Source organism: Anolis sagrei, chromosome X, assembly GCF_037176765.1.
Source record: "Anolis sagrei isolate rAnoSag1 chromosome X, rAnoSag1.mat, whole genome shotgun sequence".
In the NCBI taxonomy this organism is placed as follows: Eukaryota; Metazoa; Chordata; class Lepidosauria; order Squamata; family Dactyloidae; genus Anolis; species Anolis sagrei.
This window is the reverse complement of record NC_090034.1, coordinates 16,733,187-16,760,677: the sequence shown is the minus strand read 5'-3', so window position 1 is coordinate 16,760,677 and position 27,491 is coordinate 16,733,187. Positions and strand designations below refer to the sequence as shown.

At 40.4% G+C, this 27,491-nt stretch overlaps 2 protein-coding genes across 5 annotated transcripts; one reads left to right on the top strand and one right to left on the bottom strand.

Annotated features, from left to right (window-relative positions):
• Positions 1-871: 871 nt before the first annotated feature.
• On the top strand, positions 872-18,102 carry LOC137094772 (acyl-coenzyme A synthetase ACSM3, mitochondrial-like). Its single transcript, XM_067473227.1, has 14 exons — positions 872-961; positions 1,797-2,078; positions 3,759-3,969; positions 4,156-4,363; positions 5,188-5,331; positions 5,666-5,822; positions 8,068-8,147; positions 9,504-9,627; positions 10,236-10,316; positions 10,508-10,609; positions 12,570-12,697; positions 12,793-12,892; positions 13,721-13,840; positions 16,312-18,102. The coding sequence occupies exons 2-14, from the start codon at positions 1,851-1,853 to the stop codon at positions 16,396-16,398; spliced, it is 1,770 nt and encodes a 589-aa protein (XP_067329328.1). The 5' UTR covers positions 872-961; positions 1,797-1,850; the 3' UTR covers positions 16,399-18,102.
• Positions 16,239-27,415, bottom strand: LOC137094707 (ERI1 exoribonuclease 2-like). Of its 4 annotated transcripts, none has more exons than XM_067473225.1 (9): positions 26,726-26,824; positions 25,320-25,390; positions 25,153-25,236; positions 24,228-24,355; positions 23,935-24,091; positions 22,738-22,838; positions 21,862-21,943; positions 20,774-20,862; positions 16,239-16,329 (listed from the first exon to the last, which is right to left on the bottom strand). In XM_067473225.1, the coding sequence occupies exons 1-9, from the start codon at positions 26,818-26,820 to the stop codon at positions 16,282-16,284; spliced, it is 855 nt and encodes a 284-aa protein (XP_067329326.1). In that variant the 5' UTR covers positions 26,821-26,824; the 3' UTR covers positions 16,239-16,281. The 4 variants fall into 4 exon arrangements, with proteins under 4 accessions (XP_067329326.1, XP_067329325.1, XP_067329324.1 ...); XM_067473224.1 differs by lacking the exons at positions 16,239-16,329; positions 26,726-26,824 and adding exons at positions 18,792-20,606; positions 27,217-27,415; XM_067473223.1 differs by lacking the exon at positions 16,239-16,329 and adding an exon at positions 18,792-20,606.
• Positions 27,416-27,491: the final 76 nt, after the last annotated feature.

The following is a 27,491-nucleotide window of genomic DNA, read 5'->3' as shown; positions in this document are numbered from 1 at the left end:
TTGGGGAGATGGTGGCGGGATTATTATTATTATTATTATTATTATTATTATTATTTGAAACACAACAAGATGAGTTCACAGCAGACACTCTGCTGGCTGTTGTATTGGATCACATGTTGGACACTTCCGAAGTGGGTTGTTGTAGGTTTTTCCGGGCTATATAGCCATGTTCTAGAGGCATTTTCTCCTGACGTTTCGCCTGCATCTATGGCAAGCATCCTCAGAGGTAGTGAGGTCTGTTGGAAATAGGAAAATGGGTTTATATTTCTGTGGAATGACCAGGGTGGGACAAAGGACTTTTGTCTGCTGCAGCTAGGTGTGAATGTTTCTAAGTGTCTAGGACTGTGTGATGTATCGGCGAATAATGCGTGCAGATCCCAGTAAGGTGGCCTTCTGCAGCTGGCAGATGGTAATTTTGTCAGCGCCAATTGTCTTTAAGTGCAGGCCAAGGTCTTTAGGCACTGCACCCAGTGTGCCAATCACCACCGGGACCACCTTGACTGGCTTGTGCCAGAGCCTTTGCAGTTCAATCTTTAAATCCTCATATCATGTCAGCTTCTTCTTCTTGTTGTTGTCGTCGTTATTCCTTTCTCAGCATATACCTCCTGCCATGGCTTTCAATCCTCGCTCCCCATCAATCTACATTCAGTTCTGTTTCTGGGTTTTTTTCAGATGGTGTTTACAGTTTGGGCCCTTCTCCCGTGTTCCCTCTCTGCTTCCCAGCCAGGACCAATGGAGGAAATGGCAAAAAGCCAGTATCAGCCAGAGGTTTGAAAGGTCTTTTGCCAAGAGAGCAGTCATGCCTGGAGGGGTGTGACTTGGCCTGCCTTTCTGCCTTATCGCCCTGCGCCTTGCTTCCCCCAAAGCTGGACGAGGAGGGATTTTGTTGGGGAGGCACACCGCCTTCATTTGCACCGGTCCATTGTCCAGCAGTTCCAAGGAACCTTTGCCAACTCTTCCAGTGAGTCATTATTTGTCTTGATCTACTGTTGTTTTTCTCCTTGGTGTACTGGGCTTGTGTTTTTAATGGCTCAAAACAAAAGCAAGAGAAAGGGAGACACAGCATGTCTCAAAGACTCCAGAAGAGAGTATTGTAATATAACAAGAACAGCACAAAAAACACCAACATGGCCAAGTTTTAAAGAGCAAAGCAACAGCCTTAACTTCAATACTTTTGTTACTTGATTAGCTCATCCTTCTACAATCAGGCAATATAAACGATTCCCTTTCCTGCTTTATTCTTAACTAAAACTTTTGTGAAGCATGAAAGATAAGGATTAGGCGGACAATACCACAACTGAAGGACAGAAAACCAAAACAGACTGTGAAATAAAGTCTCCATGGCATTTGAAGTGGGGGATTATTACAATGTCATGTTCTTTCACTCATTCAATGGTCATTTTAGGGTTGGATTTCAAGTTAAAATAAACACATACAACTGAGATAGAAATGTTCCAAAAAGTTGTTGCAGTTGACATCATTTGTCTGATTCTTACCTGGACCAGGTATTTTGCAACAAATATGTCTTGGCAGGACTGGTATAACCTGTATCTCAACGTAAACAGCATTCTTGTACAGTAGTGCTGCTTTTGCATTTAGCAGTGGCAAGATAACTATGCAACTAAAACAATGCTTTGGTCTGCAAAAATGCTGCTTGCAAGAGCAGGCTGAGCCATCTATCTACAAGGCAGCTGTAGATCAAATAAATAATTTCGCGTAATGATCGTTGAGTTATTTCTACTTGTGGATGAGGCTAATGGTTTATCTCCTAAAACAGTTTCCCTTATGCATTTCAGACAAGTGGTTCATGACAAATACATTGCATTTAAGGCACTGTGGAAGAACACATTATGGCATGTATCATCTTAACCTTAACGACATGGTGGAAGGGATCATCTCTAAAGATTTTGCGCACTTTTGGCATAGCTTCTATCAGACGCTTCAGCAAGCATCAGCTGGCTCTGGCAGCCCAGAATTTTTTAGATTATGAATCCATCCAACAACAGTATAAGGCAGAGGTGCCAGAATACTTCAACTTTGCAAAAGATGTGGTGGACAAGTGGGCCAAGGCAGAAATGGTATGATTTTCTGTTGCTTCCTCGTGTTTCATCTTGAGTCTTTCAAATGTGCTTGTTGACATTCTCTGTGGAAGGTCTTCTAAATTCTATCCAAGCAGACATCTTAACAGGGCTAAAAAGGCGATTCTGAGCCAGAGTGAGGTTCTCTGGCATCAGCACTCTTTGGCAGAGGCTTCTTCTACACTGCCATATAAAATCCAGATTATCTAATTTGAACTGGATTACATGGCAGTGTAGACTCATATAATTCAGTTCAAAGCAGATTTATTTATTTATCATATCAGAAGCAAATTGAGGGTACAGTTATAATGTATTAAAAAACACAAACAGATTTAAAAATTTGGCATTTTGCTAAATGTCCTTTGATCAGAAGCTGGCCACTTGGAGTGCCTCTGGTGTTGCTGTGAGAAGGACTTCCATTGTGTATGTGGTAGGGCTCAGGTTGCATTGTACTAAGTGGTCTGTTGTTTACTCTCCTCCGCACTCATATGTCACGGACCACTTTGTAGCCCCATCTCTTAAGACTGGCTCTGCATCTCGTAGTGCCAGAGTACAGCCTGTTCAGCGCCTTCCAGGTCACCTAATCTTCTGTGTGCCCAGAAGGGAGTTTCTCATCTAGTATCAGCCACTGATTGAGGTTCCAGGTTTTTGCCTGCCACTTTTGGACTCTCGCTTTCTGAGGTGTCTTTCCTGCGAGTATCTCTGTAGATTTTAGGAAGCTATTTCTTGATTTAAGACACTGGCATGCTGGCTGATATCCGAACAAAGGATGGGGCGGAGATATCAATGCCTTGGTCCTTTCATTTCGGGCTACTTCCTGATTGATGTCAGGTGGTGCAATACTGGCTAAACAGTATAATTTCTCCAGTGGCATTGAGCATAGTAATCCTGTGATAATGCAACATGTTTCATTAAGAGTCACATCCACTGTTTTAATGCCCAGTATTCCACACTGGGCATGCGTATTCAGCAGCAAGGTAGCAAGGCGCTAGGACAGATATCTTCACTGTGCCTGGTTGTGATTCCCAGGTTGTGCCAGTCAGCTTTCATATGATATTATTTCTAGCACCTATGTTTTGCTTGATATCCAGGCAGTGCTTCTTATAAGTCAGAGCACGGTCCAGACTGACTCCCAGGTATTTTGGTGTGCTGCAATGCTCCGGTGGGATTCCTACTCAGGTAATCCTCAGAATTTGAGGATTTTTTTGTCTGTTTTTAAAATGAAAATCTGCTTTGATAATCTGGATTATATGGCAGTGTAGAAGGGAGCTTAGAATTGGGAGGAGCCATAAATGGTATCTCATCCAACCTCTGCAAAAACCGCCCTGGGTCGCCTAAGGGCTGAGAAGGGCAGTATACAAATATAGAAATAAGTAAATAAAAAGCCCATAGCCAAAATATCCCTGACTGATGGCCATATAAACTCATTAAAATCATTTTTGAAAACAAACTCAGGCCGCTTGTACACTGCCATATAATTCAGATTATCAAAGCAGATGATCTGGATTTGATATGACAGTGTAGAAGGGGCCTCATTCTGCTATTGAAGAGTTAATTTGAGGGGTCTCTTCACAATCTTTATGGAATTATACACGTACCGGTACCTAGAATGCCTTGCCTGTGGTCTCAAGATCAAAATGCAAGTATTTTTTTTCACAATTGATTCTATTGTCTCTTCAGGAAGGGAAGAGGGCTTCAAACCCAGCTCTATGGTGGGTCAGTGAACAAGGAGACCAAGTTAAGTGGAGCTTTGTGGAGTTGTCACTCATTTCCAAGAAAGCTGCCAGAGTGCTTTCTGAGCATTGCAGCCTGCAGAAGAATGACAGAGTGATAGTGATCCTCCCGCGGATACCTGAGTGGTGGCTCTTAAACGTGGCTTGTATCCGAACAGGTTAGCAGTAATAACATTCATCTGTTGACTCTTATATTGTTTGGAGATCAAAGTGGAGTGAAGAATCTGGATCCCTAAAGTCTCTACTGATCTCACATCTAATGAAAATAAGATCCTAATTTCTCTTACAGCACTTGAAAGAATATGACATTATGATTGAGTTTCCTAATTTGACCATTGCATTAGGAACCATCATTATTCCTGGAACAACACAGCTAACATCAAAAGACATTCTGCATCGTCTGCAGGCATCAAAGGCCAGGTGTATTGTTACGGACCAAGTTCTGGCCCCTGCTGTCGATACCGTTGCTTCCAAATGCCCATCTCTAGAATTCAAGCTGATTGTGTCAAAGGAACCTAGAGAAGGATGGTTAAACTTCAATCACTTGCTGAAGTAAGTGTCCAGATCTGCTTCTTAGATGGAGAGAGAGATGTGTTTCTAGGATCTTGTGCCGCTTAATGGCTAAAATGTGTTGACTTGCTTTACATGGCAATTGGCCAGCTTGATTAGCATTGAATGGCCTTGCAACTTCAAAGCTTGACTGATTCTTACCTGGGAGAATCCTTTGTTTGGAGTTGTTAGCGGGACCTGATTATTTCCTGTCTGGAATTTCCCTATTTTTTGAGTGTTGATAACAACAACAACAACTATATTTTTTTACCCCACCTCCATCTCCCCAAAGGGACTCGGGACAGCTTACATGGGGACTAGCCTGATCAACATAGTTAAAATAACACATTAAAATTCAAAAAACAGCAACATAAAGCAAAATAAAACAAAAACAAACAACCAAGAGCATAACACAATATAAAAACAACCATCACAAACAGCCAGTAGTAGCAAAATAGTTCTTTATTTTCTGTCCTGATTTTAGAGTTTTTTAAATACTGGTAGCCAGATTTTGTTCATTTTCATGGTCTCCTCCTTTCTGTTGAAATTGTCCACATGCTTGTGGATTTCAATGGCTTCTCTGTGTAGTCTGACAATGTGGCCGTTAAAGAAGACTTCACAACCTCTCAAGATGCCTGCCATCGATTTGGGCGAAACGTCATGAGAGAATGCTCCTGGAATATGGCCATACAGCCCAGAAAACTCACAGCACCCAGTGATTCTGACCTTGAAAGTCTTCGACAGCACATTAGCTACTAGGTTTGAATGTTATGTTTGAGTCCATGGATGTCTGACCGTTATGTTTGATTTCCTTCTGTGTCTTTCAGCCTTTCACCTGGTGAACACAACTGTGCAGTCACAAAGAGTCATGATCCAATGGCAATCTACTTCACCAGTGGCACAACGGGTGCTCCAAAAATGACTGAACATTCTCATGGCAGCCATGGAATTGGACTTGGTATCAATGGAAAGTATGGCTAAATTTGTAGGTTCTTGTATGTATTTTTCCAGTTGCCTTTTGTCTTACCCACCAATGCACGCAGGCAAAACATTGTGGTGTAAGAAGATACTGTCTGCAGTCCTAAGTCAACATTGAAACTAATGATGAAGTGTTCACAAAGGATCACCATTTATTTGCAGCATAATCTTTCTGCAATTCAGCATTATGTTCCCATCCAATGCTTAATCTTTCAGATTGCATATATTCTGTGATTTGTAGGGTTTTGGAGTCACGGCATGACTACATGGTGGCAATATTTGGTCTCTGCTTGAATTGTGTCTCACTCTTTCTCTTCTGTGCCTTAGGTATTGGCTTGATTTGACTCCCTTGGACGTTATGTGGAATACTTCAGACACAGGCTGGGCAAAATCCGCATGGAGTAGTGTTTTTGCACCATGGATTCAAGGAGCGTGTGTGTTTATACACAGCATGCCTCGTTTTGAGCCAAAGCCTGTCCTTGAAGTAAGTGCACCAAGTATTCATATTTAGCTTTCTTTTAGCATCATCTTAAAGGCATTTCACACAATCACACTGTCTGCTCAGTGAGTGGAACCATAGATTTGCAGTGATTGCACTAAATCCCATCCTGAACTGAAGCATCACATCATTGTGATTTTGAAAATGGGCAAATCTTCCAGATAAAATTGCACCAGTGGGTTTAGAGCTTTGTGGCTGTTTTTGTTTTCCCTCAGCAATCTGTTTCTGTACAACCATACAGTGATGACATAGTCTGAAGTCTGTGCATTGAACATAACTGTGGTTGATCAGTTCAAACATCTGGCTTGCAACTCAGACATTTTGACTTGCAAACTTCTTTAACCGCAGCATAGCAGGATGTCTGAATTGAACCACTATAATGAAACACCATAGGTCACATGTGGAAGCAATCACACAATATAGGCCAGGCTCTGAACATTTCTATTTGGGCTGATACATGTGCTTTTGGTGAACTGTCACATTGATCATGTGTAATCTAGGAGCCCCGGTGGTGCAATGGGTGAACTGTCACATTGTGCTGGCAAAACTGAAGACCAACAGGTCCGAGGTTTGAATCAGGGGAGTGCACAGATGAGTTTCCTCTGTCAGCTTCAGCTCTTCATGCAGAGACATGAGAGAGGTCTCCTACAAGAATGGTAAAACATCAAAACATCTGGGCATCCCCTGAGCAATGTCCTTGCAGATGGCCAATTCTCTCACACCAGAAGTGACTTGCAGTTTCTCAAGTTGCTCCTGACACAAAAAAGTCTAATCTGAATATAACAATAGTAAACAGACCTGTAGCACTGAAAGGCTAAGTAATTTCACACATTTAATAATATAAAATGCTTGATTTATATTCTGCTTTATCTCCCTGGAGGGATTCAGAGAGGATTACAGTAAATATAATCAAACATTCAATGCCTTTTTACATGAACAACAACATACAATAACACAGATAAAGTAAAGGGCTTCCCTTCCCCTTTTTCCAGTAGAGTTCACGCTCATCTTCCGGCAATGGGGAGTTGCAGTTGTTCTATTTTTCATGCCAAAGGAGCCTGCTGTCCTTTTGCCAGCATGTCTGCATGGGATGCCCTTTTACCTTCCTTCTGTACCAATTGATCTACTCGTATTGCATGCTTTTGAACTGCTAGGTTGACAGAAGCTAGGACAGACAGTTGAGAACTGACCCCAATTCGTGGCTTCTAACTGTTGACCTTCCAATCAGTAGACTTTCCTGCAGCTAGTGACTTTAACTTCTGTGCTACTGTGGCCCCACATTTGAGAAAGCCAATAGCTATATAGGCTGTCCCCGAGTTACAAACCTCCAACTTACAATTCATAGTTAAGAATAGGGGTGAGATAACAGGAAGTGAGAGAAATTTACTCCTAGGAAATGAAATCCACTCCTGAAAGAGTTATCAAGGAGAAAAGCTATCTCTAATGAAGCTTTATCACCAATCCTTGTTTCCACAACATCAGCATTTTTCAAAATCCAATTTTCATGGGGACAGAAAGTGAGGTGAAATCTTCTGAACAGGGGCACAGACAGCAAAACAAGCACCACAGGGATGTTAACTCTTCCCTATGCTATCCAAAGGTATCCAATATATATATATATATGGCTGGAGTTAGACTTAAAAATGTACCAGTTTTGACTTAGAAACAAGTTGAATTTAAGAACAAACATACAGAACCTATTTTTTTTCATAACTTGGGGACTGTCTGTACTGGAAAGTTCAGGCCACAGTTGTGGGTCTTCAAGATGGCACAAGATGTTGTGATTGCCCCTTGGGATAAAGACACAAGATCTCTCAAAAGTTGTCACTTCAGACTGTAGGTTGAGTATGTTTCTTGATTTGAGGGAAGAAGATGCTAACAGCTCAATTTACTTATGTTATATTTGTTACGTATAAATACCACATTCCTTCTACTCTTAAAAGGAGTTGAGGACTCATTAAAGCTTTCCCTTTCTTTTAAAGAATTGTGTTTAAAGAACTGAGAAAAACAATAATTTATAAAGTGAAGATATAATAAGTTGTGGTGGTGTTACAATTGCACAATTGATTAACAGACATATCTGTATAGATACCATTGTCCTCTTTTTGTTGTTCTTTACTGAATCTTATGGATTCCAAAAAAGAGGGAGATTCACTTCCTCACTTTACATGGCATTACATCAAGTTTGTTTTGTTAAATCCTCTTGTTTGTTTGTTTGATCACCATCTAGACTTTGTGCAAATTTCCTATAACAACTTTGTGTTCTCCTCCAACCGCTTATCGAATGTTGATACAACACAAGTTAACCAGGTAGAGTTCTTACTTCTAGTTTTAATATGTTTTCACATTGGGACTATATATGCTGGTGTGTGGCTCAGATTATAATCTAAACCCAGGGTGAGCAGCTGGGACTCTCGGGCTCTTTTCCGGCCTACTATTTTGAGCTTCCCTACCAATAATAACAAAAGATATGGGATTTGGAAAGGAACAGCAGCTCAACATTTTCTAGAGGGACATTTTCCCATTCTTTTTTTCCAGAATATTTTCTTAATTTTTCAAACAGATAAAATGTTACACTAACAGTAAGAAAGAAACAGAAAGAGGCAAAAAAACAGAAAAAGAGATACAAAAAAAAGAAGAAGAAATAAGTAACTTCCATTTTGCTTCTTTAATACCATAAATCAAACCACCTTTCTAAACATGTACATATACAGATAGGATTAGGATTATAAAGTGGGGCAGGGGTGGCAAGGGTATGAGAAGGCAGACCCAACACAAATGCAGAGGCAAGAAGCAGAGGCAAGAAGTTCTCCTATTCATTAACTCTCTCTTATATTTTTAATAAGGGATTCCTGGGTACACTTATTTGCAAAGAGACAGCGGCAACCATTTTTAATAGAGCCTTACTTTAATAGAGCCTTACTGTGCTCTTCCATCATGCCTGGCCTATTACTATGCTGCAACTAATGGGAGCTGACGTACATCTGGAAGAGCTCAGGCTTTCCACCTTTGGAGTAAAGAGCATCGTTGCGTGCCTGTTGTTGACAGATTGAATAACAACATCAAGTCATGATTTTCAAAATTGTACACATCCATGCACACACAAATTGTAAACTAAACCAGCACTTAACTAAACTAAACCTTTATTTATTGGGTTGCTGTGAGTTTTCCAGGCTGTATGGCCATGTTCCAGAAGCATTCCCTCCAGACATTTCATCCACATCTATTTAAGGCATACTCAGAGGTCTTTTGGAAACTAGGCAAGTGGGGTTTATATATTAGTAGGATGTCCAGGGTGGGAGAAAGAACTCTTGTCTGTTTGAGGCAAATGTGAATGTTGCAATGCTAATCAAGGTGGCCAATTGCAACATTCCCACTTGTCTCAAGCAGACAAGAGTTCTTTTCCCCATCCTTGACATTCCACAGATATATAAACCTCACTTGCCTAGTTTCCAACAGACCTCACACTCTGAGGATGCCTGCCATAGATGTAGGCAAAACGTCAGGAGAGAATGCTTCTGGAACATGGCCATACAGCCCGAAAAACTCACAGCAACCCAGTGATTCCGGCCATAAAAACCTTCAAAAACATCTTTATTCATGTTTGACAGTATTGTTCTAAAGATGTTAACAGTCATCCTTTCTCTTTCTCCTCTTTGTCAAAAGTTATAAGTTCCACAGCCTCAAACACTGTCTCAGTGCAGGAGAACCCATGAACCCCGAAGTGATGGAAGACTGGAAAACAGAAACCGGGCTGGATATTTACGAAGGCTATGGCCAGACAGAAACAGTAAGCTGAACTGTGTGCATAAAGGAAGGGCAGTGTGTTCTTCAGTTAACTCTCATATTCTTGTATCAAACTGTAAGATAGCATTACATCCATACTATAAAGTGTAAACACATTGTGTTGCTATTGTTATTAATCTTTCAAATATCTATTAGGTTAGGTGTAAGGCAGTGGTTTGCAACCTGTGGGTCACCAGGTGTTTTGGCCTACAATTCCCAGAAATCCCAGCCAGTTTACCAGCTGTTGGGATTTCTGGGAGTTAAAGGCCAAAACATCTGGGGGACCCACAGGTTGAGAACCACTGGTGTAAGGAATACCATTTTTACTCCACTGGTGTTTTGAACTTTAGCTCCCAGGAGAGTTGGCTACCACAGCAAATAGTAAAAGTGTATGGAAATGAAGTCCAAAGTACCCGGAAGGTCAAAGATTTCCCATTCCCAAGTTAAACATTTAATCACCTTATCAATATGTAACTGGGTTCATGTGAGGCTTCTGTAAACCACTTTCCTGTGGCCCATTCTGAAATTTCTTGATAACAGACATCACCAAACTGAATATATGTTTATGCAAATTGGCATTTCAGCCATGCTTTACTTTTTGTCTTGGAATAGGTCCTGGTTTGTGGGACTTTCAAAGGGATGAAAATTAAACCAGGGTCTATGGGGAAACCATCTCCAGCCTATGATACTCAGGTACTGTATCAGCAATTCATCTTCAAAATTGGAACCCGAGGCCTTTCCCTTTCCTGGAGATGCTGGAATTTAATGCCATTTATCTCTCTCAGGTCTTACTTTGTCCCAAATTTGTAATTCATAATTTCAGAAAGAATGAAAGACACTGCTATTTGGCATCCATTTAGTATGATTTGTTTGATTGCTTTCAGATAATTGATGAAGAAGGTAATGTTTTGCCTTCTGGAAAAGAAGGAGACATTGGTATCCGAATAAAACCTACAAGGCCATTTTGTCTTTTCACTCAATACACGGTAAGAACGCAAAGAAAACATCCAATAATGGGAAGGAAATTGAAACTGTTGTTTCTGTATTGTCCAATTCAGAACAAATTAAATCCAGTTTTTAAAAAAAAACAAAAAACACTGGGAATAGTACCAAAACGTCATTGTTCCAACTCTGGATGCAAATTTGAACAACAGAATTATGGAGCCAAGGTTTATTGCAATTGCCATTTGACATGTTTCAGTAATTCAGTTGTCCCATTGCCATTTTTGGCCTCAGAAAGAGAAACAAAAGCTGAGGGTTGAAGAACTCTCAAGGATGAACAAAATAAAATTCAATCCAGACAAGCCAGAGGTACTGCTGGTTTGTTGTAGGGCTGATCAGGGTATTGGGTTGCAACCTGTGCTGGATGGAGTCACACTCCCTTTGATGGTATGGGTTTGCAGTCTGGACTCAGCACTGACCCTGGAGGCCCAGGTATCAGCATTGGCCATGAGAGCTTTCGTACAATTAAAGCTTGTGCACCAGCTGCACCCATACCTTGAAAAGCCCGATCTGGTCATGGTAGTACACGCCTTAGTCACATCCAGACTAGACTACTGTAATGCGCTCTGCATGGGGCTGCCCCAGAAGAGCATTCAGAAACTTCAACTGGTTCAAAGGTTAGCAGCTAGATTGCTCACAGGAGCAGGATACCCCTCTCCTGAAGCAGCTACACTGTCTTCAGGTTTGTTTCCGGGCGCAATTCAAAGTGCTGACTTTAGACTATAAAGCCCAAAACGGTTTGGGCCCAGCTTACTTGAGGGTCCACAGACCTCATCACACTACAGCATGGATCCACTTTAAATCCAGTTTCTGCCTCTTGCAGAATTCTGGGGTTTGTAGTTTGGGGAGGGAACTTTAAACTGCTCAGTCAGACAGGTCCTGGGCCTCAGTAAACTACAAATCCCAGAATTCTGCAGGAGGTAGAAACTGGATTTAAAGTTGATCCATGCTCCAGTGTGATGAGGCTGCACATCCCCTCCTATCATCCCACACAAACCCTGAGGTCATCAGGAGAGGCCCTTCTCTCGGTCTCACCACCGTCACAAGTATGGCTGGTGGGAACAAGAGAGAAGACCTTCTTGGTGGTGGCCCCACAGCTCTGGAACTCCTTCCCCAAAGAGGTGCATCCAGCTCCCTCGTTACTGGCCTTCTGCTCCCAGGTTAAAATCTTTCTATGGAAGAAGGCCTTCCCCGACAATCCATAATAAGCTATGACAAGGCAGCAAATGACTACTGCCAAGACTTATCACTGAAAGCTATCTCAGTCTGGCAAAGTTCACCTGGCCAAAGATTTGGAGCTTTGAGATTTTTTAGTATAATGTTTTAAGGACAGCCTCAGTGGCCTGAAGCCCAGGTTTTTTTAATGATAATAATAATTTTTGTTATTTATTATGCTTATTCCATATGGTGTATGTAATGGGTTTATGCAATTAGTTTGTCTATTGTTTACTTGGTTGGGTTGGGGGGGGGGATGATGTTGTGCACATGTATTATGTAATTTCTGTTTTTTAACCATTTGTTCGCCATTTTAAATCCCACTTGTGGGAGAAAAATAAATAATAATAATAATAATATAATAACTCTTGTGAGACTAGCTGGTGCTCAGAAAACATATGGCACTGCAGCATTTAGCCAGTGTGAATGCCCATTTGTTCCTCTTTTTGAAAATGATGGAGAGATGTGTAAAAACAAACACTGAAAACTGGCCACTTGAACTAATTTTTAAAAACCGTAACTGGCAAAGGAGAAACAGATACCCTCACTGCCACATCCTATTTTAACAACATCATCTTTCTGATAATCAAATGGATATTATCATTTCAAATGCGGCTAGTTCCATGCTTACTCACTCTGTTTAATAAGTTGCATACATAACAATCCTAAATGAAGTAGCGTCTGCAAACGAATGCACTTTATGAGTCACCACTTGTTCACGTATACCAGGATGATCCGGAAAGAACAAACTCAACCATTCGTGGAAACTTCTATATCACTGGGGACAGAGGAATCAAAGATGAAGATGGCTACTTCTGGTTTGTAGGAAGAGCAGATGATGTCATCAATTCAGCTGGGTAACATAATTCATATGCACCATTCTCTGTGCTTTTAAACATTTGGAATCAACAAAATAACCAAAGCAAGTCTAAGCTCTCTTTCTGTTTCAAAGATACCGCATTGGGCCCTTTGAAGTGGAAAGTGCATTGATAGAACATCCTTCGGTAGTAGAATCAGCTGTTGTTAGCAGCCCAGACCCAATCAGAGGAGAGGTAAAAAGACTTGTTTTTTAAATAGCAGAATTAAATGCATTTAAATGAGGGATCTGTAATAATAGATTATATTTATTGTGACTTGGGAGGAGGGGGAGCATTTCCTGTCCTGGCTTCTTTTCCAGGCCACACCATCCAAAGGGAAAGTGACCAAAAGCGCAGTCCAAAGTATAGAAAGATGCCTCATGTGGAGTTCTCTTGACTTCTGCAAAACATCTAATGCCCCCAGGCAGGAAGCAGCCAGGCTTTGAAGCTGCAATGCCATTCAATGCTAATCAAGGTGGCCAATTGCAACAGTCACGCTTGCTTCAAACAGACAAGAGTTCTTTCTCCCTCCCTGGACATTATTCCACAGATAAAGAAACCTCACTTGCCTAGTTTCCAACAGACCTCACAACCTCTGAGAATGCCTGGCACAGATGTGGGCAGAACATCAGGAGAGAATGCTGCTGGAACATGGCCATATGGGCCGGAAAACTCACAGCAACCCAGTGAAAGCCTTCGACAAAACTTGAAATGCTGAACACATTTTATTCACATGTTTTTTTCTTGTTATAACTGTAAATCCTACGCAGTCTACAAGCCCCATAACATAGTGGTCTATGTTGAGCTGAGCTTTTTATGCTGGGATAGACAGGCAGCAATCTCCAAGCCACTTAAATTGGTCCGCTTAGGTTTAAAGTGGCTTAGTTCCTGTGATGTGCATAATCTGGTTTAAGAGATTTGTGCTTGATGCTTAGCAACCCAAAATGCTGTTACACTTTAAGTGATCGTCCTTTACAACCCTTCTTTCTATAATCTGCCAAAAATGCACTTTTGCTTTTTAAGGTTGTGAAAGCGTTTGTGGTTTTGGCACCCAACTACGTTTCCCATGATCAAGAAGCACTAATTAAGGAACTGCAGGACCACGTGAAAAAGGTCACTGCCCCTTACAAGTATCCAAGAAAGGTAAGCCATTCTCATGTCAAATGTCTGCTCCTCCATAAATCCCTGTGCTGGCTTCCTGTCTATGCCAAGAACCTCCCTAAATGTAGTGTTCTTACTTCCAAAAGCCTTGTTGCCGCCTGCCATCTCTTTGCTTTTAAATCCTGGCATCCTTTGACCTACGTTCATCCAGATCCACCACTAGCCATTTCTCTCTCTCTCTTTTTGCAAAAGGTGGATAGTCCTTTCTAAAACAATTATAGGGATTTTAACACTGAAAGGCTGCCTTCCCTACAAAAAAACCTGGACCTCTGGGTTTTCTTGAGAGTGGGCTGACAATCTGTGTGATCTCCCATTCGCTGGTGACCATCCAGATGCTTTTGAATCGTCACTTCAGCCAACTATAGCGAACACAGAAAATAATAAGGGATCCTGCCTAACAGAGTTGGAAGATACCTTGTGGCCCATCCAGTCTAACCCCCTGCCAAAAAGCAGGAAAATCACATTCAAAGCACCCTCGATAGATGGCCATCCAGCCTCTGTTTAAAAGCCTCCAAAGAAGGAACTTATACCACACTCTGGGACAGAGAGTTCCCCTGCTGAATAGCTCTCACAGTTAGGAAATTCTTTGTCAGATTGAGGTAGAATCACCTTTCCTGTAGTTTGAAGACATTGTTCAAGCTTGTTCCCTCCTTCCTATGACTTCCCCTCACATCTTGATCCATGGCCCTCATCATGTCTCCTCTCAGCCTTCTCTTCTGCAGGCTAAACATGCCCAGCTCTTTAAGCTGCTCCTCACAGGGCTTGTTCTTCAGACCCTTTGTCATTTTAGTCGCACTCCTCTGGACACATTGCATCTTGTCAACATCTCCCTTCAATTGTGGTGCCCAGAACTGGACACAGTGTGTGCCCAGGTATGGTCTGGCCAAGGCAGAATAGAGGGGAAGGTTAACTTCTCTGGATCTAGACACTAGACTCCTGTTGATGCAGGCCAACATCCCATTGGTTTTTTTAGCTACTGCATACATTGTTGGGCTACTTTCCCTCTACTCCTGTGTTTGTCACAATTACCCGGTATGCATATAAAGCGTAGTTATTAACTATGGTTTGATTTAACATTCAGCTTGATAAATTTCTATTTAATACCCTTTATGGAAACAATTGTTCTTGAAGTGAATGCATGACACAATTTTTTCTGTCTTGAGTCACGAGGAGACGCAAGTAAGAAATAAAATAATCTATATAAATAAAAATGCAATGTTCATTTGTGGGATTAACATAACTCAAAAACCACTGGACAAATTGACACCAAATTCGGACACAATACATCTATCAGGCCAATGAGTGACCATCACTCAGAAAAACACTAAAAAACACAGCAGAAGAGACTTAAAAAGCCCCCCAAAAATGTATTAAAATGCATGCACAAAACCACACACACACACATACACAAACATACATATATACAAATATATATACGCACATATACACACAAAGCACATATATACAGACTGGGCCACAGCGACTCCTAGCAGGGGACAGCTAGTCATTCACAAAAATACTGAAAAACACAGCAGAAGAAAGTTAAAAAGCCCCAAAACAAAAAAATACATTACAACGCATGCGCAAAACAACATATATACACATATACACAAATATATACACACAAAAAACACATATACACAGACTGGGCCACAGCAACGCTTGGCAGGGGACAGCTAATAATAATAATAATAATAATAATAATAATAATAATGAAACCTGGTTTTCCAGTAGCAAGGATTCAAAATCATAATTGATGCAAGATGACAGGTGCAGCATGACCTCTATATCTGTAGGACTAATACCCACATCTCATTTACTTACATCAGGAAAAAATATGTTCTCTCTCATCATTTTCTATATCCTACAACAAAATTCCATGGTATGCTTCCATAGTTGTGCTGGAAGACCTAGAAATGCTAGAGATGAAGTGTTCTCTCTAGGTATTTTCTGTTTCTGCAAGTCTGTAGTATGCTTCTGTCAAAAGTAATTCACTTCAATAGGGTTCTCTGTTATCACAACTTTGTATTTCCATGTTAAGTCCAGGAACGTGTATCTCACAGGTGTAGGGGTTGTATGGCATGTGAAGGGAGGTCACACAGATTGTCACCTCATCCTCAAGAAAACACAGAGGTCCACTGTTTTTGGAGGGCAGGTAGCTTTTCAGTGTTGAGAAGGGACAATTTACCATTTTTAAAAAATGGCCAAAAAAGGGGGGCTCTGGCACAGTTGAGGGTCACATGAATAACTTAAGAGAGCCATGTGTGTTCCTGGGGCTGCAGTGATATGTCTAAACATCATATAAATTAGAATTGTCAAAAAAACAGCTTCAGATGTGAAATGTTATCCCATTTCTGTACCATTGATCTTATCTGTGCCCATTGCAATTCTCACATGTTTTGTACTGTTGATCATGACTTTTCCTAGCTGTCGTGCCTCTTCTTGTCCAATAGGTGGAGTTTGTGTCCCATCTGCCAAAGACAATCAGTGGGAAAATCAGGAGAAATGAATTGCGCAAGAAGGAGTGGGGAAAAAGTTAGAATGATCTCTGTTTACTTCCACTCTAGCTTGTTCTAAGAATGAAAAGTTTTATATTGATTCCTTGTGTGTCCTGGCAAGATCTTGTTGGGCTAACATCTATTGTTAAAGGCCCAGGCTGCAAATCTTAACACATCCAACACATTTAAAATGAATTTTAGATATACAAACAAAGAAGAAGCAGACCCTCGGTAAGTATTTGTGGGTGAGAATTTTCCCTCCACTCACCCCTTCATTTGCTTTCTATAAAATCCTAAAACATCTCGCCAGGCTAAGCAAAGCAAAGTGTCAGCCGAATTCCAGATGTTGGATTTAAAAGAGAAAAGAACATTGTGTACACCGCAAGAAGTCCCAAAACAGATTTGCTTTCGGATCCCAGAAATTAGCAGCATCATGACTCTGCAAGGAGTTGAAAAACCAACCTAGACAAGTGTTTGTCTCGCAAGGACTGAAGGATACATTAAATTCAGCACAACATATATGTTTATGAACAGCAAACTGTGGCTTCCAGGGCAACAATGATACAGATTGTCAAAGTCCACCGAAGTTAGAAAGCTAGCTATTTTAAGTACACAAAATTGGTTCAAATTGCTTTAATTAGATGCCTACCCATTTCCTTATTTCATATATTACATATTACTGCAATTTTAAGACTCACTGTTTTCCTATATAAACGTATCTAAAAATGTGGTGCATTTTACAATCGCAGGTGTATCTCATGTTTTTTTTTGTTGCCGTTGGGACCAAAGTTATGGTGTGCCTTACAATTGACAGTGTCTTACAATTGAAGAAATGTGTGTGTGGACTGTTTTGGTAATGCTTTAAAATACATTTGGAAAGTCTGATAAGTAGCAAGTCCATGTTTAAGTCACAAATAGCAGTCCCCGAGTTACAAACATCCAACGTACAAATGACTCATAGTTAAGAACCGAGGAGAGACAACAGGAAGTGGGAGAAATCTGCCCCTAGGAAGCAAAATCCATTCCTGAAAGTTATCAAGGGGAAAAGGTGTCTCCACTTAAGCTTTATCACCAATTCTTATTTCCACAACTTCAGCATATTCCAAAATCCAATTCTCACAGGGACAGAAAATGAGGTGAAATCTTCTGAACAGGGGCTCAGACAGCAAAGGAAACACCACAGGAGAGTATTAACCCTTTCCTGTGCTAACCAAAGTTTTTTGGCTGGAGTTACACTTTAAAAACATACGTGTTCTTACATACCAATTCAACTTAAGAAAAACCTACAGAACCTATTTGGTTTGTAACTTGGGGACTGCCAGTATAGCTATATATGAAATTAAATCTGTGTATGATTGTAATCAATAGAGTGGGCAAGTTGCGGTCTTCCATCAGCCCTAGCCAGGGAGTTAATGGCAAGATAAGAGGAGCTGATGTCCAACAAGATCTTGTTTTTGTGTGCCTTTAAGTTTTTTCCAACATATGGTGATCTTATCATGGGGTTTTCTTGACAATAAGTTGTTCAGAGGGGGATTTCTATTTGCTGAGAGTGTTCCAACCCTGATCTCCAGAGCTATGTCCATTCCAACTATCAAACAGCTACACTGTGCTGGCTCTCTCAGCAACATCTAAGGGTTTTATGTTGCCCCTTTTCAATGGTTCACTAGTGGCAGCCATTCAGATAACTAAACTATGTTCATTGTGGACTAGCAAGTCTTGGACTGCTAATAAACCTGTATATATGAATCTGGTTGTAGCTTAGTATTAAATAACATTTCCCTGGAAATGCATGTATCATTGTGCTTGTATTAACTCATTGCAAAGATGCCATACCCTGGGCTTGATCACAGGTTGGTGACCTATGATCTAGAACAGTGATTCCCAACCTTTTTTTGACCAGGGACCACTCTCCAACATTAGTACCAAAAAGGTTACGAATCAGTTTTTGGTCAACTTTAGATTCAGTTTAGTTATTTGGGGTACTGATTCAGAAAATTGCATTGGATAGACCACATCAGCTCTAGTTTCTGATACAGAACATACGCCATCCAGTATCTGCCATCTGCTTGCCCACAGAAAACCATATTTAATAAGCCTTGGCACTATAAGACAGTTTAACGAGACCAGTTGCTTTTGTTGCAATGGCGTAGTAACAGTGAGGCCGTGGACCATATTTTAGTTCTTGCGGACCACAGTTTGGGAACCACTGTTCTGCAGTGATAGGTCGGTGTAAATTCCCAACGTTTCCACAGTATTTACTCAAATACTTCAGGGATGTGCATACAAATTGATGGAAAACATCTGAGCATTAGAAATCCTGATAATTTTACTAGGGAGGGATTGAGCAGATTTCCTGGAAACTCAACCAGCAAATTCTGTTCTCAAGCCTGCGATACTTTTATTTCATTTCAATAAAGAGAGATACAAGGTTTAAAAAAATTAAAACCACAATACTTTATTTCAATTTTTTCCAAAAAAAGTCATAATTTCAATAGGTTCTACACATTATGGTTATCAGCAATAGAAACATAATTCATGAAGTTCTTTAAAAATATATACATAGCTAAAAATTTACAAAAAAGAGTGATCAACCACCTATAATCCTAAAATAGAAAAAGAGTAAGGACACATTCTTAAAGAGAAAGAGAATGAGAAACCAACAAAGATTAGAAGCTGTTCAGATTTGCTCCAAAACTCAAACCCTTTCAGGGCCATAGATCCCCCACTGCTTCCCTCAATTGTATTTCTTTATTTTTTAATTTTTTTAAAGAAAATTTTAACAGTTTTATACAGGCTATTCATTCACATCATGATCTATAGAAGTATAACATGCTCAGGACACAATATTAACAGTCTGTGATGACATGAGCTAATGGTTGAAGGGATGTAGAGGTGGAGATGTTGAGCTACATTCGCATAGAAGGCCGGAGACCCAGGCATTTCCTTTCAGAATTTTCTGGAGCCTTGCAGTTTGTTCTATTAGGTAAAAGCCCCACGGCATTTGAGCAATGAGGCGGAGGTGTGAGCTTCTCCTTCAGAAGCACGTGCTCCCATTTGAAAAAACCACAACCCTTTCGATCCCCCTCCTGCTTCCGCATTGGGCAACTATAAAACACTTTGCCATGATTTGGACCCCTGTTTGAAACATTTAGCCTCCTGGCTCTCCGGCCACACTTACACATAGGAGCAGTCACTCTGCCAGTTTCCCTGGCCCTGAAAGATTGGTTGACGTTAACAGAGGATTTTAAAATACCAACAGGTGCGCTACGTAAACCTGACCCTAATGGCAGGGAGAGGTTAGATGATGTTCCTTTATCATCATTTACAGAAAATGTTGGTTTTTTTGACGGAGGCAGAGATTTGGGACTGGAAGGTTTCCGCTTAGGAAGCCTGGGTAGATGTGTCACTTGATTTTTTCCACTGGATATATTTGAGTAAGTAGTATTTGCCTTTGAAAAAGGGAGCTTAAACACAGAAGTATTTAAATGCTTATTTGTGTCTATTTCTATGTTAATAGTAGGTGGGTTTATTTCTGTGTTATAAATAGTAGTACCAGGACTTTTATACACAACAGATCCTGATGGTCCCGCATTCAGGGCATTTGTCCCAATATTTTTAGATACTATGTTCATGACAGTTGATTTGTTTGCATCCATTTTCTCTCCATCCACACACAAATCCTTATTATCTGGCTGATCCATAGGCTGTAAAGATCCTGAACTTTGATCATCTTGTGATTCGGTTATTAATGCAACATCCTCCCAATCAGTCAACATTGATAAGCAATCGGTAGTTGTGCTTATGTCTGTGTCAGAAATACTGACAGTAGTGAGAGTGGTAGGGACCAAAACCAGTGCTGAATTGGGTGATGAAAAATTTGAAATGAACTGTCCATTATTTAGCCCATGCTTGAAGCCTACAGGGTTACAATAGGAAGACTGAAAAGAGCCAAGAGGAGAAAAAAGTCTTCCGGTACAGGTTTTGTTATGTTCATTGCTCTTCTTGCTGTTGTTTGGCAGAACATGCGTGTTCTCATGTAACTGTACAGAGCTGAAATCTGGCTGTTGATTCAAATGTTCAGGACTGAATTCTTGCTGATTTTCCTCCTTATTTTCCATCTGGCCGGCAAATTCGCCATTTTTGGTTTTGTTCAAACATGATGCCTGTGCTCCATCACTGCTCGACAAAAGTCTATCGACACAAGATTTTCCATTCAAAAATCTGGCAATAGAATTCTTTGTAGGAGGGACCTAGATACCACAAATAAATGAAAAAATGTGGGAACCAATAACAGAGAAGCCAAGAGCAAGTCTGAGACATGGGCTGTCTTAAAATTCTTCCGTTTGGATTTGTTTCAGTAAATAGTTGCTTCCTTTATATTCGTCAGTCACATGTGCCAAGCAGAAAAGCCACTAACCTTATCTAACGTTTTAGTGATTTTCATCACACATCCATCACGAATCATCCTCCAGGCCAGGTGAGCCGTATTCCGGGAATCATCCAGCCCTTGGGATAATAAAACCTCTGTTAGAGATAGACTTGTGTGCATTACTTTGAAGGGCTACCACTGGCACTGAGAATTCTAGTCTAAAAATACACTTTTCCAAGATTTATCATAAAGAAAGGAGCCCCCGGTGGAACAGCAGGCTCAACCACTGAGCTGCTGAACTTGCTGACCAAAAGGTTGGCAGTTCGAATCCAGTGAGCGGGGTGAGCTCTCGCTGTTAGCCCCAGCTTCTGCCAACCTAGCAGTTTGAAAACATGTGAACACAAGTAGATTTATAGGTACCACTCCAGTGGGAAGGTAATGGCACTCCATGCAGTCATGGCATCCACATGACCTAGGAGGTGTCTACGGACAACGCCGGCTCTTCGGCTTGGAAATGGAGACAAGTACCAACCCAGAGTCCAACTCTACTTAATATAAGGGGAAACCTTTACCTTTTTATCATAAAGAAACCAAGGGGAAGATTAATCAAGTTTTTACAAAAGTTTTTATTCCATCCAATGTCAGAAGCCTCTACAGACTGACATAGTCTTCCCCACTCTGCGACCCTAGAGATAGGTTGTACTACAGCAGCTATCATCCCCATCCATTATGGGAAATGCTATTTTAATAATACAGGGCGTTTGAAAATGATGGACCCAATTTAACAGCAGTACATTTCACAATGGCAACGTGTTGCAATTACACACAAAGTTACAAATCGTTTAGTGAATCATCAAGTTTTACTATCCATTTTGAGCCAGAAACAAATACAAAAAATAACTGCAATGGAGAATATCTCCTTAGGCCTTATGTTGCTGAGTCACCAGCTTGTGAATGACTGAGGTAGGTGCTGTTTGTGGGCTGGGAGAGGCATCTAAAGGTAATCATTTGAAACACCATGCCTCATCTTTCCAAGTGGTAAGGGTTTCATCCATTCATAGTTCATGGTTGCAAAGATATCGCAATTTCAAGTTGGGCCCATCTTTTTAAAACACTCTGGACTTTAAAAAACTCACCAGAATGCTCTCGGCCTGCAAATATAATTCCCACATCCTGAAGAGCACCCTTTAATCCTTGTGGCTTCCTAGAGTAAAAAACCTAAGAGCAAATATATGTGAACACATTAGGCAATCTGTTATATTTGAACAGCCTCAGATTCTTTGTTCCAGAATGTAGTTTTTCACATACACAGCTCTCTTTATTGAGACAAAGAACAACTTAAATACAGTTACAACCATGCTCTGAATGGCTACTCTTGTACTACTCTCCCACCAACTATGGATTACTATTGCTCTTGAATATTTATTAAACAAAATCAGTATAGAGTATTTGTTAACAATTGGTTTCACATATTAAAGAACAAACTGTAGTCCATTTCCATTTTTTTAAACCTTAAGGGCTTACTGAATGTTATCCATAAGCTGATTTAGAATAATGTTTTTCCTTTTAAAATGGGGGATAGGATTACAAATTAATTATTATATGGATTTACATCTACCAATTTCCTAGTTTGGAACATGACAGATATAAATGCAACAGATGTATCTAAATTCACAAAAATTAAAAGTTATTATCGAACAATAATTAATAAAGAATATATGTAGATTACTCAGACTGAAGAAGCCTATGTAAACCGTAATCCCAATATGTCACTAGAGGAGGAAGACATTAATGACTAGAAGAGGAAAAGACAGAAATAAGTCAGAAGTCACAATATTAAAAGCAGCAAAAAAATATTTCTATACATTTCATCTAAATAGGTTTCTCATTAAACCATGAACAGTATATTGCCATAAACAAAATCTAAGCTAGCAATGCATACAATGTGTATGCTACTTTTTAAAACTCATCTCAGATAATATAGTTATACTACAGCTTGTTAGTACTTTCACCTTGTAAGTTGCTCGGAGATCAATCCACAAGTTTAAAATCTCAGGTTTTCTCAGCTGTTTCCGCTTACATTCATAATGCAAACAAACTCCTAGGTCCCAATCTATACAGGAAACAAGTACAGTAGTAACTTCTTACACTTTATGCCTACTATTGTTAGGCTGAACTGTATCCAACGTTTCTAAAACTTTTGCAGTGTAAAATCCTTATTTGTTATGTTAGAAACATAAAGAAATGATCTAGTTAGTGTCTGGTCCTGGAGATAACCTGATGCATGATAACCTGCCAAGGGACATCGTGCAGTTGTGGAAATCTAAAACCGTATCTCCCTATTTGGCTGGTGTAGATTCAATAACCAGAACCAAGGTGAGCAGGTATAATACGTGAGAAATCCAGCCTACAGAAAGGTCTTGTGTCACATACTGCAATTGTGAAATGATTGAGGCAAATTACACATCTCCAGCAGAAACTCAAAGCTGTGTGTGCATTCTGCACAAAGTAAATCTCTGATTTATTTTTCAATGCGAATATTTTATATTATAAAGGTTCTCATGAAAGTGCATGGCAAAACATGTCAAAGTATCACTGAACCATAGAATTGGAAAACACCACATGGGTCATCCAGAAAAGCACAATCAACTCACCTCCCACCCCCCACCCCGACAGATAACCACCCAGTCTCTGCTTAAAAGCCTCCAAAGAAGGCGCTTCCGCCAAACTCTGAGGCACTCCTGAACAGCTCTTATAGTCAAGGAATTCTTCCTGATATTCAGGTGGAATCTCCTTCACTATTATTTGAACCCATTGTTCCATTGAGTCTTAGTCTCCAGGGCAGCAGAAAAAAAAGCCTTCCTCTTCCTTATGACATCCTTTCAAATACTGAAACATGCCTCCTCTCAATCTTCTTTTTCAAGCTAAACATGGTAAGATTTAAAAGTACTTTTTTGCATTTTCTCCCCATACCTTCATCTCTCTGGAGTGAGGAGAAATTATGGGACAGGAACTTCTTTTGGAGGCCACAAGTCTAAGAAAGTGATCTCTTTCTATCTGCAGTGGCTCCATGAAACCACTGGGAAGTAATGAGAGGATGTAATTCTTCATCCCAGACTACGTATTCCAAGATGCCTAACGTAATTAGCTCTGTCCCATTTCATTTCCTGCTGAGCCTCCCCCTTCTTTTTTGAGACACCACAAATTACCTGACCATGTAACAAAAGCACACAGTTTGCCTTCAGAAGCAGCAGAGCTTGAATGGCCTGAGGCAAAATTGATGTTTTTCTCCTTTTGTATCTTTTGAATCCATTTGGAAAACTGAGATAAGCATATATGCAAAGGGACGCCGTCGTCAACGTGGCTCTTTAAAAAGATAGAAAGATCACAAGTAAAACCAATCTTAATTCAATGTATTCTTAACATAATGTTCGTGCAGTTGCAACAATAACTGAAATGATAAACTTGTGCACAAATTGTAATACAAAATGAGAAACTGTACCTGTTTTATGCCAGTTAGCTCAGTGCAAAATTCAGAAAGAATCGGATGTTCTTGCGGTTGGACGTACATATGAAATTCAGATTCAATCTTTCCATCTGAGGTGTTTAATAAAACTGCTGGAAATTCAACTAATGAAAAAAAGTATATTTTAATAAATATTTCTAGTTAGCTTTAAAATAAAGCTAATTTATGCAAAGTATTGTACAGCTATATTGTTTAGGATGAGAAGATGATTTCGTGTTTTGGTATTATCTATAATGATATAGCTATTAGGAGCCCATACAATGGGTTAAAGCTTTGTGCCGGCAGGACTGCTGACCGAAAAATCGGCAGTTTGAATCCAGGGAGCAGAGTGAGCGCCTGTCTGTCAGCTCCAGCTTCCCACATGGGGACATGAGAGAAGTCTTCCAAAGGATGGTAAAATATCCTGGCATCCCCTGGACAACGTCTTTGCAGATGGCCAATTCTCTCACACCAGAAGCGACTTGCAATTTCTCAAGTCATTCCTGACAAGGGGGAAAAAAGTTATTCTAAAAATCTTAATCTAAAAAACTTAATTTAACCCAAGGTTAAAACTTTCCAAGATTAAACCTGTCCTATTGTTATTTTCAAAAAATGTATCAGAGCTCACAATCAGTATAGCCAAGCTCTGCGTATGGGTGAAGGGTGAAGCTACATGTCACACTGATTTCTGGGCAGATCCAGAAGTGACAGAAAGGTTTGGTTTGCTATAAATGACTGCCATGACAAGAGATTCCTTTGAACGATGAAATCTAATGAAACGAGAAACTGCAAATGCCTGCTTCGGCTATCCAATATCAGCCTCTCATATAAATTAAAATAATCTCTTATGCAAAACAATGGAATAAATATTATTTCCCCTATTTATAGAGAAACAATTTCCCCAAATTCTACCTTTACTTACTTATTTCTTGACTGTAACATTTTCGTCTGTCGTTCCAGCAGGTAGATTCAAAGTCAATAATGATTAAGTAGTCAAACAACTGCCCTGAAATGCCAAAGGAACTGTGAAATAAGATTATTTATAACAACAGGAGAACACTGGTTTTGCAAAACAGACCTAATACTCACGTAGTTTGGGTCTACTGTGACTTTGGCCACTGGTCGATGTTTTCGAGATTCTTCTGATGATACCAAGCTGCCTATAAAAATAAAATCAAGGACACACAACATGAGCCAGCAGGACAGCCATACTGAGAAAGCATACTGAACCACTATAACAAAAAAGTCAAAAACAGCAAACTCATAATCATTGAATAATAGCCATATGTAAGCCGCCTTGATACCCCCTTGGGGTATAGAAATTTGGGGCATAAATAGTGGTGAAACTCATAATTAGCAGCAGTATGTTGGAGATAGCAACCTTCTAAAGCCTGTTGTCTGTTTATAAAGTGTAAGTCTTCTTTAGTTTGCAGTTTTCTTAGCTCTATGTACTTGAGGCAGTGGGAGGGGCTGCAGACCATGTGACTGGTTCAGTGACTGTTTAAAATGCAGTTTAAAAGGATGACAGTTGAGGCTTGAGTCAGTCTGAGTACAGAAACCAGTGTAGGAAGTTAGAAAACAGTTGTGGCTTGAGCCAGAAATCAGCGTAGGAATTTAGAAAAACTGTTGAGATGTGAGTCCTTTGAAAGCAGACTGTTTTGAAAGAGAGCTGCACAGAGCAATATAGTTTTGAAGAGACTGATAAAGACTATACATTAAAGATACAAACAGAAACGTTTAAAGTTTAACCTGACAAAAAATGTGATGTTTATTGAAATACATGAAGTTGTGAGTAAAACAAACATGTTATTTTAAAGAAGTCTACTTGAGTCTTTGTCTGCTGAGAGCACTGAACAGAAGCAAGATATTTATGAGTCCAGCAATCATCCATTTCCCAATAAACTAATGGAACACTTCAGAAACTCTGCTACCCAATAGGTTATGATCCTAACAGATCATAATCCATATCCCAATACAGCAAGATTACAAAACAAAACAAAGAAGGTAAAGGAGATTGCAACTAAGGTAAAAGTAAAGGTTTTCCCCTGACATTAAGTCCAGTTGTGTCCGACTCTGGGGGTTGGTGCTCATCTCCATTTCTAAGAGCCGCCGTTGTCCATAGACACCTCCAAGGTCATGACTGCAAGAACATTAGAAAATATGTCCTGACTGTAAGAGCTTTCCAACAGTGGAACTCACTTCTTCAGAGTATGGGATAAGCTCCTTCCTTGGAAGCTTTGAAACAGAGGCTGGATGGCCATCTGTCAGGGGTGCTTTTAATAAAATAATAAAACTTTATTTATATACTGTTCTATCTCCTCGAGGGGGATTCAGGGTGGTTTCCAAGTAACATCACCGAGGTGCCAAAGTTTCCCCAGGTCTGTGAAATCCTCGCACAGACAGTATGAAAAATAATAATTCAGGACGTATTTCACATCCAGGCGAAAGCAATCAGGCCAGGCCCAACTCCCATCTGGGTCTCTTTGAGGCCTTACCTGGCCAGCTCCTTCGTCGCCATAGCAACATGCAAATGTGAGTAGATCAATAGGTACCGCTCTGGCAGGAAGGTAACGGCACTCCATGGAGTCATGCCGGCCACATGACCTTGGAGACGTCTACGGACAACGCCAGCTCTTCGGCTTAGAAATGGAGATGAGCACCACACCCCAGAGTCAGACATGACTGGACTTAATGTCAGGGGAAACCCTTTACCTTATATATATATAGCCAGGGGACAGTTCCACCTTGTCTCCTGTGCTATGTTAATAATATAATATAATATATTGTATATACATATAATATTTATAATGTTGTAATGTAATGCAATATAGTACTACTACTAATAATAATATGATATTATAAATATATTTTTATATTACATGTAATATTACTAATAATAAAAATAATAATTCAGGACGTATTTCACATCCAGGCGAAAGCAATCATGCCAGGCCCAACTCCCACCTGGGTCTCTTTGAGGCCTTACCTGGCCAGCTCCTTCGTCGCCATAGCAACTGCCCCTTCAGACCACGTGACTCCGCCGCAACGGCTCCCCTTCGCTTGGTTCTCCAAAGAAGCTTTCAAGCAGCCCGCCACGCCCCCCAAAGGATGACGTCAGGGCCACGTGACTGCCGTCACTTCTGCCCTTAGCTTGGTTCTGCGGAGAGGCTTTCAAGCGGCCCGCCTCGCCCCCAAACGATGACGTCGAGACCACGTGACTTTGCAGCAACTTCTGCCCTTCGTGAGTGGCTTTCAAGCGGG